We start from the raw sequence: 16033 nt of genomic DNA on the forward strand, positions 1-16033 counted from the left end.
GGCTAAATGATGCCCGATATCGGACAGATCTATAAAATCTACGATTTCACAACAAATTCTTAACCCTTTTATACTTTGACCAAGTCAACATTAACACAAAATATATATTGAAATGCACTTTTCATTTATTTACACTTCGCGAATGCTTCACTTGGACACTTGAAACAGGGTAGACTTTTGTCTATCAGTCAATTTGGGTACAATCTATGACTTGATTGCATGTGAAAGCTAATAGAAAAAACTGTAGCATACAACTGAGGGCAACGCTTGCAGCTGGTCTAGCCGTATATAAAAAATGATTGCATACTTTTGCGGGCAGTCGCGCCTAATGAAGTAACTAAAGAATTCAATTGCTCGCCGAGCGGCGACGACAAACGAAAACAAACCAATTAACACAAATCGATATTTCGAATTCGAAAAATGATCGAAAGTAGAGCAAACAGCCGCGCACAATTTATGAGAGGACTTCAAGGTCCTGCGTACGTGGCAAGTGTGTGTTAGCACGTGGCAGGAACGCGATGTGAACCCTTAGCTGGCACACCAACCGCAGCCCGGTGACAAATAGAAATGAAAATTGCAAAATGGGAAATTGAGCATACTAAATGACTAATTGAGAGTCGAACAACTGGCCGTTGCGTGTTCAAAGTACAGCACAATTATAAAAAAGACATAAAATACCAATTGACACACTTTTCAGGATGTTCCAAGCTGCGTGCTTATGACGTTCTTGGAAATTACGGAAAAACCTTGAAGGCAACTCAATTTTCTGGGCTTGTGACCCAGTTCAGGCCAAGCTCCCTGCCCAACTTATTCAATGCACTGGGAACAGAAAGCTGGACACACCAAAATGTCAATGCCGAATGACCAGCAATTAGAACGCTTATTAAACACTAATGCGTAGCACTTAAATGGACACCGGCTAAGGGTAGTAGATTTCGATAATGATTTGGCGCCCCTTTGTTTGCATTATTGCATTATTCATGAGCCAAGTCGATGCCACAGCCGCTTGCAGCTGGTGCATTGAACTTGCAACGCGCCCGACAACCGCCCGCCAGCTGGTCAAGTATTCAATGCAAAGGCCAAAGGCTAACACGAAAATCACTAGACACTAGACACTACACACAGGCACATTAGGTTTTTCCTCAATTTTCCGTTGGGCTTTTCTTTTACCACTTTTTTTGTGTATTATTTTGTTGGTTTGCACGGTGCGCGCCTTAGTTGCCGACTGCGGCATATTCAGCATTTTGTAGGTGTTTTTATCTAATTTCTAGCGCACGCACACACACACACACAGCCTGTCTAGCGCATGTGTATGTGTGTGTTTATGTTTATGTGTATGTGTGTGAGCTTGTTGTTGTTGTTATCCTTTTGATATCGAATATTGGTAATGGTTCTGGCTGTTTGCATGCAAACGCCAAAATTGGTAACACAACTGATGAGCAGACAAGTGCTCGGGCATGCCCTGTGGTTGTTCTGTGTGTGGGCGTGGCACAGTGTGTGTGTGTGTGTGCGTGTGTGGTATTCTTAGCTGCCAGTGAAATGCGTGTATACTTTTGAGCGCGTGGTGCAGCGTTTGTCGGCGAGCCCAAAACTATGCCACACACAATTTGAAAGTTATTTTTATTTATATTTGTAAAATAACGAATATTTTCTTTTGGGGTCACCTGTATCATTATTCATGGAAGGTTAAAGGTCAAAAGAGCGGAGATTTATATTACATTCGAATATTTAAGGCGATTTTAATTGGAAATAGTATGCTTCAGGCTGATAAAAGAACGAAGCAGCTTGTAAAGACGAATTGGAATTGAAAGAAACGGAGTATCAAATACAAATTCTTAATGCTCCACTTTTCACGCTAATTTCAGTCACATTCACACATGGTTATTTCAGCTAATATTCGTACAAATTTGCAGCTTAACATTTACAACTAGACTTAAAACAATAGGGTTGCAATTGAGGACCCTGGGCGGGTGCGGCAGTCTGAGCAGAACGGCAGCCACATAAGCTACATAAACTACATAAAATACTCATATGCATACATATATATAAAAAGTAAAAACTTATATTTATTTGTTGCTCAGTTCGTCCGCAGAGACGTGTATAGGATTGGATAATTCGATGTGGTCGTAGGCAACGTCTGCAAGAGAAAAGGTAATTAGATGGCCAAATAAATATATATGCAGTTGATTGGATAGATAGAGGTAGAGGGATATAAATATATGAACAGATAAATATGAAAATTGATAGATTTAGATAAAAACAGATATATATATAATCATCATCAATATCAATATTCATATTCAAACTAAGTAGTTGATCGACTACCCACCCAAATGTTGCCGTTCGAAGTCAATAATACTGCTCACAATGCTATTGAGAAAGTCCTGGGTAATCGTTTCGGTAATGTTCACCGGATCGTAGTAGAGGAAGCTGCGCTTCTGGCGCGGCGTCGCCTCTCGTTTGCTGCGGAAGAGCGCCAGGCTGATGTGGGACTGCTGCAGCGGCAGATTGTCCGCACCGAACTCCAGACACTTGCCATGCACACAGTAGCGCCTGCCCACCTGGGAGCAGCGCGTACCGATGGGAAAGTGTCCGTGGTTACCGTTCACCAGATAATAGCGATACTTGATGTACTCGTCCTGACAGCCGACGCGACAGCTGCGATCCGGTTCATCGATGCTCGCCGAGATCTGTGCACCATGGCCGGACAAGCCACGCACCTTCAGCTTGTACCTGGCACACGTTTGCTCCGCATATTCGGCTGGGGTTTGCAGCCGTTCGCAGGGCTTTACCTTGTGCGTGCACAACTGTATATTGTGCTCACCCGTTTGCCGTGACCTGACCACCTGGACGCCCTTTGACTCTGTCATGCAATTGGAGTGACAGCCCGACTTCACCTGCCAGTCGGACGACAGCTCCGATTCGGCTATCAGCGAGGCGGAGGCAGGCGGCGGCGCCGACTTACCAAACGGATCCTGGACATTGTAATTGTATTTGTAATCATTGGCGGGAGCTTTCCGCTTGTACGGCTGCGACTCTTGCTGCTGCGTTAATTGATTGTCCTGGCCATGGAAGCTGCGCACGGCCACCTCTGAAATGGACACCAGGATGAGACTGGGAATGGAAGCGGGAGGAGCAGCAATTGTCTTACCATTCTCATAGCGATTCCTGTGGCTTTGAGCATCCGCATAGCGCTTGTAGCTGACGTTATTCTGATAGCTGGGCTGCTGCTTGCTCTCCAGCTCCGTGGAGTCTCGCTGCGAGCTTGGTGTGCGATACGCGCAGAAGGTGTTGTCAATTTTGAAGAAATTGCTGGTCGCATTGTCGCAGGAGAACTGCTCGCAGCGCCCGGCAATGCAGTAGGCGATGTCATCCGAGGCATGGTGCTTGGCGCGGCAGGTGGTGCCATCCGGAAAGGTCCAGCGGCGCGACTTGGTGCCATTGTTCTTGGTGCGACAGAAGACCTTGCACGAATCCTCTGTAAGCAATAGAGTACATAAGCTTCATATGTGCAAAGGGGCTTTAACAGCTGCCACACCCACCAATGGAGCCGCTGAGCTGCTGCCCCTCGCCGGTCAGCTCGTTGTCGGACTTGCGCGCCTGCTTGCACACATGCGTGGCAAAGTCAGCAATGGTCTGGACGGGCACAGTGTAGCACTGTTTGGCTATGCACGTCTCGAACTTGCGATCGCGACCCATGCAACGCTGGCGATAGTTGAGACAGCTGCGACTGTAGATGCGCAGCCCGGTGCTGCCCTGACGCAAACGCAGCGAGGGTCCGTACAGGCAGCCGGAGTCACAGCCGCTGGCCTCGCCCCAGTCGCTCCAGGTGCTGGTGCCGGGCAGCTCGTTGCCACTGCTCTTGTACTCCTGCAGCAGCTGGCCCATTTTGCTGGACTCAGCAAAGCTGGCGGCGCTGTGCTTCTCATAGCTGGGCTTGGACAGACCGCTGAGCTGCTTCAGCGAGCTGATGGCCGTCTCCTGCGTGGGACGCAGCACGCAGTAGCCACCGCGACACCACTGCAAAAGCCACACACTTTTTAGACCAAAACAGATTTAAATGGGATTAGCTGTTATGTACCATGCTATCGCCGCACTCGGTGCCCTCCAGCGCCGGATGTGAGGTCCATGTGAGCCGTTCGCGCTGGCAGTGCAAATCGTGACAAATCTCCGACTTGCTCTGACTGCTCGCATGCACCGAACTGTGTCCAAACTTGAGCATGCACTGCTGATTGGCATCGAAGCGTTCACCGGGCAACATGCCCTCCGCCGAGTGATCCAGATGCGCCTTGAACTGTCCACGATCGAACAGGCACTCAGCCTGCGGTTGACTGCAGTGGGTTGAAAGAAAGAGTTGGAGTTTTTGATAGCATTGTCAACGGTTTGCTGCAATTTGCTTACGCTAAAAACTCCTCCAGATAGGTGCGAGAGCACTTGGACCAGGTAATCTTGCCGCTGCCCAGGGTGGGTGACATTATGTGCAGACTGGGATCGCAGCTGTTTTCCTTGGAATCGTGTCGCATGCCCAAGCTGCAAGAAAATGGCGAATCCATTAAAGAATGGAACAGTACAGAAATGCAACAGATTACAACTCACTTGTGTCCGATTTCATGGGCCACCACGAAGACGCTCTCAAAGTGCTTGCCCTCGTTGATGGTGCAGGAGGAGGTGGGGGTGCACATGCCGGCAACGGGCGCCAGACCCACCACTTGACTGGTAACCTTGCCATTCTTGCCCGTCACATAGAGATCCAGTCCAGTGAGGATGACAGCATGATCATAGTGCAGACTGTCAGCATCCGAGGCGGGATTCAGACTCTTCTGCCACATGCAAAAGTTACTCAAATAGTTGTCAATGTCGCTGGAGCGACGCAGCTCGGGCGGATCCTTGCGGAAGATCTCCAAACGCTTTAGCACAAAATTGATGCGCCTGCCCAGCGTCGGATGATGATACAGCAGCTGCACGCCATTGATCATGGCCAGCACAAAGCGTATCAGCTGACTCTCCGTATCCTTCGGATAGTTCTTGCTCATGTGCCGATACAGATCGCTGTCCACAAATATCGCCGTCTCAATGTGCAGCTCGTGCGGCACCGGCCAGCGCCGCGGCGGGCCCCCAATGTGCCGCCGCCGACGACGCGGCGTGCCAGAGCCGCCGGCAATGCCAGTGCCATGATGATGACTATGATGATGATGATGATGATGATGACGCGGCTGATAGCGCAGCCGCAGCTGCGATTGCAATTTGCGATGCAGCTGTTGGCGCTGCTGTTGTTGTTGCTGCTGCTGCTGCTGCTGCTCCTGATGCGGTTCGTTGAATTCGTCTGCATCGGGCTCAAACTGCAGCTGACTGTCTAACGGTGTTATCTGACTCCCGCTCCCGCTCCCACTGCCGCTGTTGTTGGTCTTATCTAAGCGCGCCTGGTAGAGCACATGGGCCGCCGCCCCAAAGCGTGCCGGCAGCGGTTGGATGACAAAATTGCTGGCGTTTTGCTGGAATACGCCGCGCTGCAAGGTGTCGACAAATGGCAGTTGTTAAAGGTTAGGTAAGGCTAAGGTTAGGCAATGAAACGATGGAAATGAGACTAAAATGGATGTGGAACAGAAAAGCAGTTCATATGGAGTATCTGCTTGTTTGTCAATCACTTTGATTTCCCTCTGTTGCTCCATAACCATAATTCCAGTTAAAAAGGAAATATCAAGAAACGATGGAAATGGAACATGTGCTATTACACATGATAATGGAACACGAAATAACCAAAATATTCATGTGGCTGTAGCTCAGACGGGCAAGGTCAGCTTAGGTGCAAGATACATGTGTCGACAGGCTTTAACTTGCCCCAGGCTGGACTGGTGCGGCACGTGCTGCCACAGCTATTGCCGTACTCACCACACTCTGCGCATCGCACAGATCGAGGGCCGCCCATGGACTGCGATAGAAACAGCGCTCCAGACGTTGCAGCAGCTGCGGCGAATGCTCCACAAATTGGCTGCTGTTCGCGTTGCGTCTTATGAAAATGAAATTATCGTCAAACAGTTGAGGCGTCTGCTCCAGCTTCAGTTCGGCTTCCACAGTGCCGGCTGCCAAATGCATTTGAATTAATTAAACTATACGCATAATGACCGCCAGCCGGCAGACGCAACTGGAGCAGCACGAGCTGCATGTGTGTGCTGTGTGTTGTGTGCTTTAGCATTTGCATCTGCGGCATGCATTTCAACTTACCTTGTGCCGCGCTGCGACGCCAACGCTGATGCTCCCGCTGCGCGCTGCGCCGCTCCATTTGAACCAATTTGAATTGGGGCGCTGCAAGGCAAACGAGCGAACAGGTATATACAAAACAGCGTATGCAAAATATGCATTCTATGAATCAATAATAATAATAATAATGACGTCGCTCCAAACAACAACTGCGCACATTTCCACGCCTACACCGCCTACCGCCCCCTCGCACGCACGCCCAACCATAAGCTAGGCGCGTCATCGTTGCCTGGCGCACTTCTGACCATCTTGCCGGTTCTGGTAATAATATGTTGCGGCTCGTTTCGACCGTTCATTTGCCTGTCAGCATTTGGCATTGATTTTAAGCGTCCAAAGTAAAATAACAGGCGCATTGACACGACCAGCAGATACCCTGTAGCTGCTACATCTTTATAGGAATAATATAGTATTAATTTTCTGCCTGTTGCATACGTTTGCCCAAAATCAGCATACCCTAGTTAACCCATTTTCGATAAGGTATAAACATGAAAAAAAAAACTTTCCACAGACCCAAAACTTGTGGCATGTATTCCATAGCCCGCAACTTAAATAATATATATATATATATAGCTATCTAGGTTAGCTTATGTCAGCTTAGCTAATCTTTCCAATCGGTTGCCCACCCCCAGGGCCAAGAACTTACCTGCTGCCGTGCCAAAGATCAGCGCACGCTCGTGGCCCGCCAGCTGCTGGAGCAGCGCGTTCTCGTCCAGCTGCGAAGAGAAAGGGCAAATGAGAGTTCGGTTTAAATACTTGAAAAGTGTAACAAGCGCAGTTCAACAAAGCGTAAAAAGAGCATAGCCATAGCCCCAAAAGGGTTGTCTTCAAAAGTCAGCAACCAAATACCGAAAAACACTTTCACTGCACGCAACAATAGAAAATTAGTTAAGGAAAAACCCCATTAGGTTTTTTCCCCCCTTCTTTCTCTACGCCTGCTTAGCGCACGCAGTCCGGAAAATGGGAAAATGGCCACAAGTCGCCGCCATGCAGCTGCATCTTCTATCTATCTATCTATCGTTATCGTTATCGTTATCGTTATCGTTATCGTATATCGTTATCGGCAATCGTATTTCGGTCAGCAGCTGCTAGTCTTCGGCTAGAAGCTGTGCGTGTGCCCGTTTGTACTATTATTTAATTTAATTTGTTGTTACATTTGGAAAAAGCGCGTCGCGGGGCAGCGATGCGTGAAGAGAGCTCCGCTGGGCTCCAATGGGCGCTGCGGGCCCAGCCCCCACCGCCTCCCAAATACTTACTGAGGTGAAGGTGTTGCACAAATTGCTATGGTTAACAAAACAATGCTGCCGAAATTGGGCGTGGCATGAAAGTTTTAGATTTAGTTTAAAATGAAGTAGCTGAACGATAGAGAAGTATTCGGAGAGTGTTATGTTCTAGGCTCAAAGCTTACAAATACAATCGAATTTGTTCTCAATAGAAATCAATATAAATCTATGCAAGTGAGCGAGGCTCTCAGATTATCCCATTTCCAATCATATTTCTTTCTTCCTGAATTCCTTTCTAGAACAAATTAAGTTGAGAATGTCAATCAATAAATAATCGATGATAACTCGATTAATCGATTGTTTTAAGACCATATCTATCGACTAAGTAGTAAATTGTGTTCGTTTTTTAAACGTTTATCTTTTTGTTATATAATCGATAACTGTTTGATTGCCACTCGATAACTATTCGTTTACTCAATTGAATGTTATTTGCCTTAATTCATTTCCCCTCACATTGATTGCCAGGCAATTCATTCGCTCACCCATTCATTAGTATAAATTATAATAAGGGTACCTTATTTGATAAGAAATATTCGATAAGAACTCGATTAATCGATTAGGCGCTTAACTCACAATTAAGTAAATTATATTCGTTTCCTAAACAGTTATAGGCTTGCCTTATATTCGATAACTCTTTGATTGCCAATCGATAACTATTCGTTCACTTAATCGTTGCTTATTTGCCTCATTTTATTTCCACTCACATTCATAGCCTGCCCATTCATTCACTCGCTCACCCGCTCAGCCACTCATTAACTTTGTGTGAGTGCATTCAAACAATGTTCAATAAAACGACACTAATTGGCGGCAAGGGCAACAGCATAAAAGGCCGGTCCATCAATGCCGGAAAAGCACAGCGACAACAACAACAACAACGAAAACAGAAAACCAACAAGTGTGGAAATGGAAGTGGAAATCGCCTGCAAAAGCGTTTAGAGTACTCAAACTCGCATTCGGATTCGCACTCGCTCGTAACCCAGCTCTGAGCGCTGTAATCGGCCGCCGGCTGATTATGTGATGAAATTTTGCGTGACCCGTGGATAGCGAAAAGAAAAAAAATGAAATAAAATAAACAACAAAGAAAAACTACGACAAAGAGCTGAAATTAAGTCACAGAAAATGGCATCGGCATCTAGGTGAGGGTAAGCCCAGCAAATTGGCGGTCCAAGAATCAGTATAAAAAGCAACTGGGGCTTCTCAACTGCGACCAATTGCCCAGCCATTCCCAGCTTATTTCGAGTTGGGTCAATAACTTGGCACAAGCTGGCGACGCGCTCAGCTGTAAATTTCGCAGCTGCCAAAAGTCGCGCCACACTTATTGCCCAGCAGCTGCTGACGCGGGAGTTTCTACGTCTGGCAAATCGTGCGATGCATTCCGACAGCTCGTCTATAAGCTCTGTGCGAGGGTGGTACGACAAGTGACAAATGCAGGCAACGATATTTTATAAAATTTACAAAAATTTCCTCTATCGATAAATTAATCAAGACCCAATCGATTTTTATAGGGGAATACCTTTCGTCAAGCAGTTTTGTTTTTGTATTTTAATCGTGTTTAGTTCAACACAATTTCCTCTCCATTTCAATTCTATTTATTAACCATTCAAATTAGTTAAAAACAAGAGCTAGTTTACCAAAAAAAAAAAAAAAATATTGGCTTGTAGGCCTGCGAAAGACGTTATAAATAATATGCTGCATATTATCGCCCTTCTATGCAATTCTCATGTGCAGGTTTTTTATGCTCTGCATATCTGCATGATTAACAACTATTATATGGCCACCCTCGTCAAATTGGGCAGACACAAGCTGCAGAATCGCGCATCGGACTTGTTAGAGACAGTTGGACGCCTTGTGGGTTCAAAATATGTGCTGTCTCTGGAAATATGCTCGGAACTCGTCCAAATTTCGTCATGTAATTTGACTTGTTCGACAAAAGTTTTTATTTATTTTGCTGCATGTTGCAGTTGACGAAAAGCTATTTTTTTTTTTTTTTTTTGTTCTTCGCCAGCTGCTTGTCGGCACTTGGCATTCAATTACAAGAATATATATGCATATATATATGGGGCGAGCGCCTCTGCTGCGGAGGGGTCATTAAACGCCTCACGTTTCGGCTCCACTTGCTCTAAAGTGGTACACTGCCACGCCCTATATATAGTGTATATAGTGCACATGCTGACGATTCTTAATTAATCACGCGTTTTCAGTTTTTAGCAAGAGCTGCAGTTTTTCCCGACACAATCGCCTGATTCATTTGGCTTTGGTTTTGGATTTAGCATAATCGCCCGATGAGCTCAGGTGACACAGGTGACACAGAATGCCATATGGATGTGTGCTCTTCAGTATTTGGTTCGATGACAAATGTCATTAATAAATATAAAAAAATGCATTTCGAATTGCAATCAAATATCTCAACTTACCTCAATGCCATTCAGACTGACGCTGCGCCTGCGTCGCAGCTCGATATGCACGGCATTGGCGTCGACGTCGACGTTGACGTTGGCAGCGGCAGCGACAGCAGTGGCCAGTGTGTCCAGCCAGAGTGCGGCTAAGACAATTAGGCACAAGCGATGACGATAACGATAACGATGACGATAACGATGACGCTGGGACTCGGGCTGATTGGCCGCAATCGCAGACATAACGACGCTTTTTCAAGTTGACAACAATTAAGCGATTTGTGTGGCGCCTTGTAATACTATTTACATTAGTTGCTGTTGCTCAAACGGTGCGACTCGCTGTTATTGTTGTTGTTGTTGTTGCTGCTTACCACGCGAACAAATTGCATTGATTGCAAAATAAATGTTGTGTTGTTTCTTTGTGGCGATTGCCTTTTGATTCTGCTGCGCAAGCTAATTTGACTTGCGTATTTGCGTCATAATTTTAACTTGTGTTACATTTTCTGCAAAAAAAAAACATTCAAACAACAAATTTGGTATTTCACTTAATTTTTCGATTGCAGCAGCAGCAGCAGCAGCAGCAACAAGACGTGCAAGCAGCAGGGCAGAGAGAAAAGTGAATGCACGCAGCGCTGCTGTTAATGACGCTGACAGCGACGTCGACGTCGACGCTGATGCCCGCTGCTGGCAGCCAACTTTTGCGGCAGTTAATTTAACTGTTTATGCACTAATTAATTGCCGTTGTTGTTGTTGTGTTAGTTTGATGCAGCTTTGCTTTACTTTTTCTAACATGCACCACCTTTTTTTTTCTTTATTTGCTATGAGCAGCGCAAGTTTGTTGCTTAAGTCGTTTGTGGTATCGATTACGATACTCCGATTAGAATATCAATTGGCCACACTTATCAATTCAATTGGCGCTTTCCGCTTGCATTTCCTGATTGCAGCGCAAACAGATAACGCACTTCGAAAACCAATTCAAATTCGGCAAGTGTCGCAGCTGCTGTTAAACAAAGTTGTTTATTTTCATATTTAAACGCATTTATATTTATTTAAACGCCGCCGTCGCGCATCCACAAAACATCAACAGCCGCTCTCAAGCATAACGATTTTGAGTACATATAATTTATGATTTTTATTACACTTTAGTTCAAATATAAACAAATATATAATTCGCCGTTTCACTTGGAGGTCAGCTCAATCGATTTAACAAACTATTTTATATTTTAGTTTAACAGAATTTCAAATTCGAACGCGCGCGCGCTCTGCTCACCAACAGATCTCTTCACGGCAGCGCCCCATTGGCGAATGACGAAAAAATCACGATTGCGGAAAACTTTATGCATGCGACGGAGCACACGATCGACCCCAAGCGCCGTCGGCTCTCGCGGCTCGTGAGAGCTGTTGGGTAGACTTCTTCTCGGCTGCCTGGCTCTGAGGTCGAAGATTTAGCTACTAGCTGTATGCTAATGAGCCAGAGTCGGACGGAAAGGAACAATAGAACGGTGCCGTTAAGTAAAGCAGCCGAAAAATTAGCAGCAAAAAAAGAAAAACATAACACAAAAATTATAATAAAGAGAAGCAGAAGTGCAGAGAACCGAACGGTGCGATGCCAATTGTTTTCTTGGTTTTTTTTTTTTTTTTTTTTTTTGTGGTCAAGTGCCTGAAAATGATGGGGTAGTCGGCCAGACGAAAACTTGACACTGATCATCACAGTCGAGTAAAAAACAAACTAAGAATTATGCTGCATTTCCGTTCGGTTTGAAGTTGCAGCAGCAACAAAAACAACAGCATTGTGAAGGAAATCCTAAATCAGCAATGCAAATGGCATGAAGCTGCAGAACGGCAGCCAATTGAAGTGATCAACTTTTAATTGATGCCATCAGTCACCGAGACGACAATGATGAATCAACAGCTGGAAAACATTTCTATTTTCATATATCAATAATACTCACTTAACTTTGACAATTTACAATGCCAGGCTAAAGTTCAGAATTATTTACAGAAAGTTTTGCGATGTAACGTATCTAATTTAAATCATTTGCTATGGGCAGCACTTTTTGGTAGCAAGCACAAGCTGGCTGCTACAGCTGTATACAACTGCGCTGCAGTGTTGCACTGTTCATATCTGTGCCCATTTGGTCACACTATTAACCTCTATTTTCGGAGTTACTTCATTTGGGCACATTATTTTCATTATCTTGCGTGCTTTTCAAATCTAAACGGCAGCGGCTTGCGTTCGCATCGTGCGCTGAGCTCGAAAGACTCGAAACAAATTCGAAAAAAAAACTAGTAATCGTTGAAAAATATCAATTTTAAACAAAAATCTGTGCAATCTAAAACAAGATACCAAACAAAATTTCAACAATATATTTGCGTTAAAAAACTAAAGCGACGCGCTCAAGTGCAAAAACAAAATCGAAGCGTTCTTGTTAATTATAATTATATTTGTGTTAAAAGAAAATAAATAAATATACAAACATGGTGAGCACAGCGCTTAAAATGATCATGGACGAGGTAAGAATACACATAAATGCACATTTTTATTTAAGTTTTAATAGGCGGCAGCAGCAGCAGCTAACGCATTGCGTTGGCAGCGACGCCGCCGCCATTGCGGCGTCTGCGTCGGCGCAGCAGCTGAGCACAAAAGAGAAGGGTAAAAAAATGCCGTTTTGTCTAGCGCTGTTGTTGCTGCTGCTGCAGCGGTAAATGTGCTTGGCGCCCTTTTTGGTGCTTTCTGGCAGAGTAGCGGTACTTGTACCGCTAATTGCATCTCTCTGCTATGCACCGCATACAAAATGGCCGCCATGCATTGACCCCCATTGCAATTGTGAATACTTGCAGAATGCCACGGAGAAGTACAATAATGTCCAAGTGAAGAAATTGACGGTGCCTACAAACGAGGCAAACCACACAAAACGCGCCGCACTCGGCGATCTGCAGAATCGAGGACTGAACCGTGGCGTGATCTCCAAAGATGCGGCACAAAAAGAGTGAGTTTAGGGCAATTAGTTTATAGCAAGAATAAGAACTGTTAATCAACATAAATATCACAGACTGAAAGACGTTAAATTGACCAAGGCGCGTGTGGACACACACTGGAAGAAGCAGCCGCTGGGCGTGAGCAATGCCAATGCCAATGCAGGTGCAGGTGCAGCCAAGGCAACAGCCTCCTCCCTGATGCGCTCGAACTCGATGCGCACACATGGGCAGCAGCCCGCCGCTGGGGCCAGCCAGATCTCGGCCAGCACGCTGAACGCTGGACGCGCTGCCGCAACGACAACGGCCAATGCAAAAGTGGCCGCCGATGCGAACAACAAGCGTAAGTATCCAATCCAAAAGTATAAAACATTCGGACCGCCCAAATCCCACATGGCAACCTTCCAACGTACAGTTGCAGCTGCAGCCAAGCAGAAGTCCATCTCCGACGAGAAGGTCAACACGCTGCGCCGCGAGGACAGCAACTTGTCACGCAAATCCCTGACCAAGCTGCGCGCCGCCCTGGCCAAGCCGAATGTGCCTGCCGCCGCGGCAGTCAATGCACAGAAGAAGGAACCGCTGGTGCCCAGGGTGCAGACCAGGAATGCAGCAAATGCGCTGGCAGCTAAAAAGGATGTGGCTGCTGCTGCAGTGCACCTAAAGAAGGAGCCCACGGCGCTGGCCAGGCTGCCCAAGACGCGTCCCACACCAGCCGTGGCTGTTGCAACAGTTCCATCAACCCTATCGCTGGCCGGCAAGCGGCTGGCCGAGGTGGAGGACATTGATGCCGATGATCGGGAGAATCTGGTTTTGGTATCGGAGTATGTGAACGACATTTACGACTATCTCTACGAACTGGAGGAGCAGCAGCCCATTCATAACGATCACTTGGCCAATCAGCTGGAGGTGTCGCACAAGATGCGCGCTGTGCTCATCGATTGGATCAACGAGGTGCATTTGCAGTTCCATTTGGCTGCCGAGACATTCCATCTGGCCGTGGCCATTATCGATCGCTATCTGCAGGTGGTCAAAAATACCAGGCGCAAGTATTTGCAGCTGGTGGGCGTCACGGCTCTCTTCATAGCCACCAAATACGAGGAGCTGTTCCCGCCGGCCATTGGCGATTTTGTGTTCATAACCGACGACAGCTATACGGGTCGCGAGATTAGGCAAATGGAGCTGCAAATACTGAAGGCCATCGATAACAATCTGTCGCGTCCCTTGCCCATACACTTTTTGCGTCGCTACTCGAAGGCCGCCAGCGCTGAGGATGAGCATCACGCCATGTCCAAGTACTTCTTGGAACTGGCTGCCATGGACTACGAGCTGGCCAGCTACAAGCCCTCCGAGGTGGGTTTTCCTTTACAATAGCAGACTTGATTCTTAATATTGATATGTTGCCTTGCAGATTGCAGCCGGCTCGCTGTTCCTGTCGCTGCACTTGCTCAATGGCAATGCCCGTGCTGCCACGGGCTTCAATGACAAGCACTGGACGCCCACTCTGGTGCATTACTCGCGCTACACGGCCGCACATCTGCGTCCGATTACACGGCAAATTGCAAAACTGGCGCGCGATGCGCCGACTACCAAATTGCGGGCCATATACAACAAGTATCAGGCCAACAAGTTCCAGAAGATTGCGCTGCGTGCCGAACTGAGCGGTCCGCTCATGGACTCGATTGTGGGCAAGAAATAGTAGATGACCTCCTGTTGCCTCCACACGCTACGTGTCGACTTTTGGACAATGGCATTGCAGTTATTGTTATTATTGACTGCATTTTAAGTTTAGTTCAATTTGTTTTCTATTTAAATTTGTGTATTTTTCGTTTCGTGTTTCTCACTTTAATGTGTGTGTGCGTGTGTATAATAATCATTATATGATCCTCATCATGATTACGTTTAATTTCCGCTCGTCTCCACACACACATACACACCCCCACAACTTACCATCTAACAGGAGTCAGTCCATCGCAGGCTCGACCGCTTCGCTTCGCTTTGGCCACAAGTTCGATTTTGTCCCTGGTCTGTCTGTGGCCCGCGTCCCCCTGCTGCAGCTATGTATACATATCTATTCTATATGTACGATTGTGTGAGAGGATGGCTGGAAACTGAGCAAATTTTATAAAAAAAAAAAAAGAAAGAAAAAACGGAAAAACCGGTGAGCAACGAGCGCATTTGCTGGCTGAAGATATCGGCGTTGCCTCTCAAAGTATTTTAAGTTACTTTCCCAAAAAATAATAAAAACGGGCAACAAATTCGCCATTTTACGCATATACATTATATTATATTTAGCTTAAGCAATATTTGGATTTGTCAATTGTGCTCTGTGTATTAAATCAATTTATAAATATAAATATTTTACGAAAATCCAATAAAATTCCCAGCGAACTTGCAAAAATCCCCTTAAATCTCCCGCCAATTTGTTTTTGTAATCATAATTTCCCTTAGGGCACATTGCAAATAAATTAGTACTTTTTTTTTGCCGCAAAAGCAAAAACAAGCATCTGATGAGGTCTGTGAGAAAGTTGAAAACCGGAGCGAAAGAAAAAAAAAGAAGCGAGACGACCCCTGCGCAGTCCTTCTCAACTCCCAGATACACACAAGCGTCTAAAATCAGACAATGGCAGCAAATGGGCATTGAGACTTGCTTTGCCTTTACTTTTACTTGGCTGTCCTCTTCCTTGATCGCAGGTCAGTTTTTCCGCCCTTATGTTCCAACTTCTTTTGCTGGCTGAGCTCATGTGCGTGCGTGCGTGCGTGTGTTTTCTCTCTCTCACTCTCTCTCTCTCTCTCTCTCTGTGTTCTCGTTTCTTTTGGGCTGCTTTATGGCAATTGCCTGGTGGCGGCAGCATTGGCTCGACGTCGTCGCTGTGTGCACGCGCACGTGTATGTAAATGTGTTGCGTACGTGTCGATGTCGCTATGTGTGTGGGTGCCCAAGTATGCGTGAGGCTGACTGGCACCGAGAAGAGCTCGACTGCGACTGGGACGGCGAGTTCGAATGGCGGCGACTGCTTGCTGCGGCCGCTGTTCGCCTGTTCGAAATTTAAGTTTGACGGTTTTATAGCTCCCATTAATTTCGACACTTTTACGAGCAAACAAATGCAATAAAAAGAAAGCAGGCAAA

General features: G+C 46.3%; 2 protein-coding genes across 5 annotated transcripts; one reads left to right on the forward strand and one right to left on the reverse strand.

Annotated features, from left to right (window-relative positions):
- Positions 1–2040: 2040 nt before the first annotated feature.
- On the reverse strand, positions 2041–11233 carry stl (stall). 4 transcript variants are annotated; one of them, XM_015174475.3, is made up of 12 exons: positions 11202–11233; positions 9953–10434; positions 6902–6971; positions 6223–6303; positions 5890–6080; positions 4597–5507; positions 4402–4530; positions 4082–4331; positions 3543–4020; positions 3152–3478; positions 2330–3091; positions 2041–2137 (listed from the first exon to the last, which is right to left on the reverse strand). In XM_015174475.3, the coding sequence occupies exons 2-12, from the start codon at positions 10172–10174 to the stop codon at positions 2067–2069; spliced, it is 3492 nt and encodes a 1163-aa protein (XP_015029961.1). In that variant the 5' UTR covers positions 10175–10434; positions 11202–11233; the 3' UTR covers positions 2041–2066. The 4 variants fall into 4 exon arrangements, with proteins under 4 accessions (XP_015029961.1, XP_015029963.1, XP_070066164.1 ...); XM_015174477.3 differs by having other exon boundaries at positions 11206–11221; XM_070210063.1 differs by having other exon boundaries at positions 11071–11207.
- Positions 11234–12137: 904 nt separating this feature from the next.
- CycB (Cyclin B) lies at positions 12138–14794 on the forward strand. Its single transcript, XM_002050225.4, has 5 exons — positions 12138–12445; positions 12773–12921; positions 12985–13250; positions 13323–14257; positions 14316–14794. The coding sequence occupies exons 1-5, from the start codon at positions 12410–12412 to the stop codon at positions 14601–14603; spliced, it is 1674 nt and encodes a 557-aa protein (XP_002050261.2). The 5' UTR covers positions 12138–12409; the 3' UTR covers positions 14604–14794.
- Positions 14795–16033: the final 1239 nt, after the last annotated feature.

This window comes from Drosophila virilis, chromosome 5 (assembly GCF_030788295.1).
Source record: "Drosophila virilis strain 15010-1051.87 chromosome 5, Dvir_AGI_RSII-ME, whole genome shotgun sequence".
In the NCBI taxonomy this organism is placed as follows: domain Eukaryota; kingdom Metazoa; phylum Arthropoda; class Insecta; order Diptera; family Drosophilidae; genus Drosophila; species Drosophila virilis.

Coding starts and splice junctions, on each gene's coding strand:
- stl (XM_015174475.3), bottom strand. CDS start 10,174: ATGTCTGCGATTGCGGCCAATCAGCCCGAGTCCCAGCGTCATCGTTAT. Junction 6,972..9,952: donor TCAGTCTGAATGGCATTGAG/GTAAGTTGAGAT, acceptor TTCTCTTCGCAG/CTGGACGAGAACGCGCTGCT. Junction 4,332..4,401: donor TATCTGGAGGAGTTTTTAGC/GTAAGCAAATTG, acceptor AACCCACTGCAG/TCAACCGCAGGCTGAGTGCC.
- CycB (XM_002050225.4), top strand. CDS start 12,410: ATGGTGAGCACAGCGCTTAAAATGATCATGGACGAG. Junction 12,922..12,984: donor AAAGATGCGGCACAAAAAGA/GTGAGTTTAGGG, acceptor TAAATATCACAG/ACTGAAAGACGTTAAATTGA. Junction 13,251..13,322: donor CGCCGATGCGAACAACAAGC/GTAAGTATCCAA, acceptor TCCAACGTACAG/TTGCAGCTGCAGCCAAGCAG.